The 1,568-nt window shown below is 36.2% G+C and overlaps 1 protein-coding gene across 1 annotated transcript in view; it reads right to left on the bottom strand.

The window, feature by feature from the left end:
* ADAM7 (ADAM metallopeptidase domain 7) overlaps positions 1 to 1,568 on the bottom strand; it is a 194,051-nt gene that overhangs the window by 179,998 nt on the left and 12,485 nt on the right. The window contains exon 6 of the mRNA XM_012662921.1: positions 613 to 646. Within this exon, the coding sequence (XP_012518375.1) occupies positions 613 to 646 (34 nt within the window). The remainder of the gene's footprint in view (positions 1 to 612; positions 647 to 1,568) is intronic.

Genomic DNA, 1,568 nt, shown 5'->3' with positions numbered 1-1,568 from the left:
TATAATCTATTTTTTCAACAATAAATTATGACCATTTCCTATTCTAATCCATGTTCTTTTATAACGTGTTTTATGGCTGCAAAGCACAACGTGAATGAAACATTATGTAATCTATATTATCAAAGATTTGGTTTGGGGTATTCCACTATAGTTAAACAGAATTGCGTTGTCAATGACATGGAAAAAATATAAGACTTCTGATAAATATCCTGAAAAAAGGAAGTACAAATTTAGAACTTCCCTATCAACTTACAGCAGTTTCTTTTTCCTGGCCTTTTCGCCAGTAATAGATATTATCATTAATAAAAATCTTGCAGACAATGAAATGATAACTTATTGTGATAAACTATTTTCTTGGATGACCACTGGCATTTATATTTTTCTTTTGTTTAGTTATTTGTAGTTTTCATGTGAATTTCTGATTTATGTTCTTTCACCATTTTTCTTTGTGGTATATTTTATTTCTTTATGATTCATAGAAGTTCTTTATAATTTAAGGTTCACAATTGTCGGTCATATGTGTTGCACATTTCTTTGAGTTTATCGTTCATTCATTTATTCGACAGCTGCTATTTCAGGCACAGGGATAATATGGAAAATACAACGTGGTACGAGTTGGAGGTCCCAGCCCTCATGGAAGCCCCAGCTGGACAAAGAAGAAAAATGGAAAACCAAACACATGTAATTGAGTAGCCTTGTACTAGGAGAAAAGCAAGGACTGTGCCAGGGATATTGAAAGGAAGAGTCAGGAGCAGGAAACAGCATATGCCAAGGCCCTGAGGTAGGAAGCAGCTTGCCATATTTGAGAAACAGAGAGAAGTTCAGCATTCCTGGAAAACCAAGTGTACACTGAATAGAAATGAAGTTAAAAGGTAGGAAGGAGCTAAATCATGCACAGCCTAGTAAGTCAAGGATTTGGACCCTATCCTAAGAGCAAAGAGAAGCAAAGGGTCTAGGCAGAAACATGCAGAGGTAAGCATGGCATTTTAGAAGGCTTACTTAACATTGATAAGTGGGTGAACAAAAATCAGTATTATAGACAGCGAAATGGTTTGAAGGCTATTGATGAATGCAGGTGATTTGAGCAGGGGCAGAAGAGGGGTAGATAATTTCCAAAGATATTTACATGCTGGAATCTGTAAGGCTTAGTGATTGTTTGATGGGAGACGTAAATGGCTCAAGAAAGAGCCTGGGTTTTCTGACATACTTAACTTGTTTAACTGTGCCACTCCTGCCAGGAGGGTCTCAGGAGGGGCAGCCATGAGGCAGGGAGAGGGCAGTTTTGTATTAGTTAGGGCTGTTTGGTGTGCATTAGTTAGGGCTGTTTTGATTGCAAGTTAAAAAGCCAAGGCTTAAAATGCAAGTGCCTGCTGATATAAATATCTAAAGACATTCATCTAATTTGTTTTGTAATAGTGGGCATTGAAAATAGCCTAATTTTGAAGCTTGTTCCTTCTTTTGTATATGTATTTTTTAGAATAAACATTCATTACTTTTGAAAATAATATTTTAAATATTTTTAACACCTCAATAAAGACCCTTTTGAGCAAGCGGTCAAGCGAGCCTTT

This window comes from Propithecus coquereli, unplaced genomic scaffold, assembly GCF_000956105.1.
Source record: "Propithecus coquereli isolate 6110/MARCELLA unplaced genomic scaffold, Pcoq_1.0 Scaffold79, whole genome shotgun sequence".
In the NCBI taxonomy this organism is placed as follows: domain Eukaryota; kingdom Metazoa; phylum Chordata; class Mammalia; order Primates; family Indriidae; genus Propithecus; species Propithecus coquereli.
Note: the sequence above shows the minus strand (reverse complement) of the source record. Positions and strands in the feature narration are given on the sequence as shown.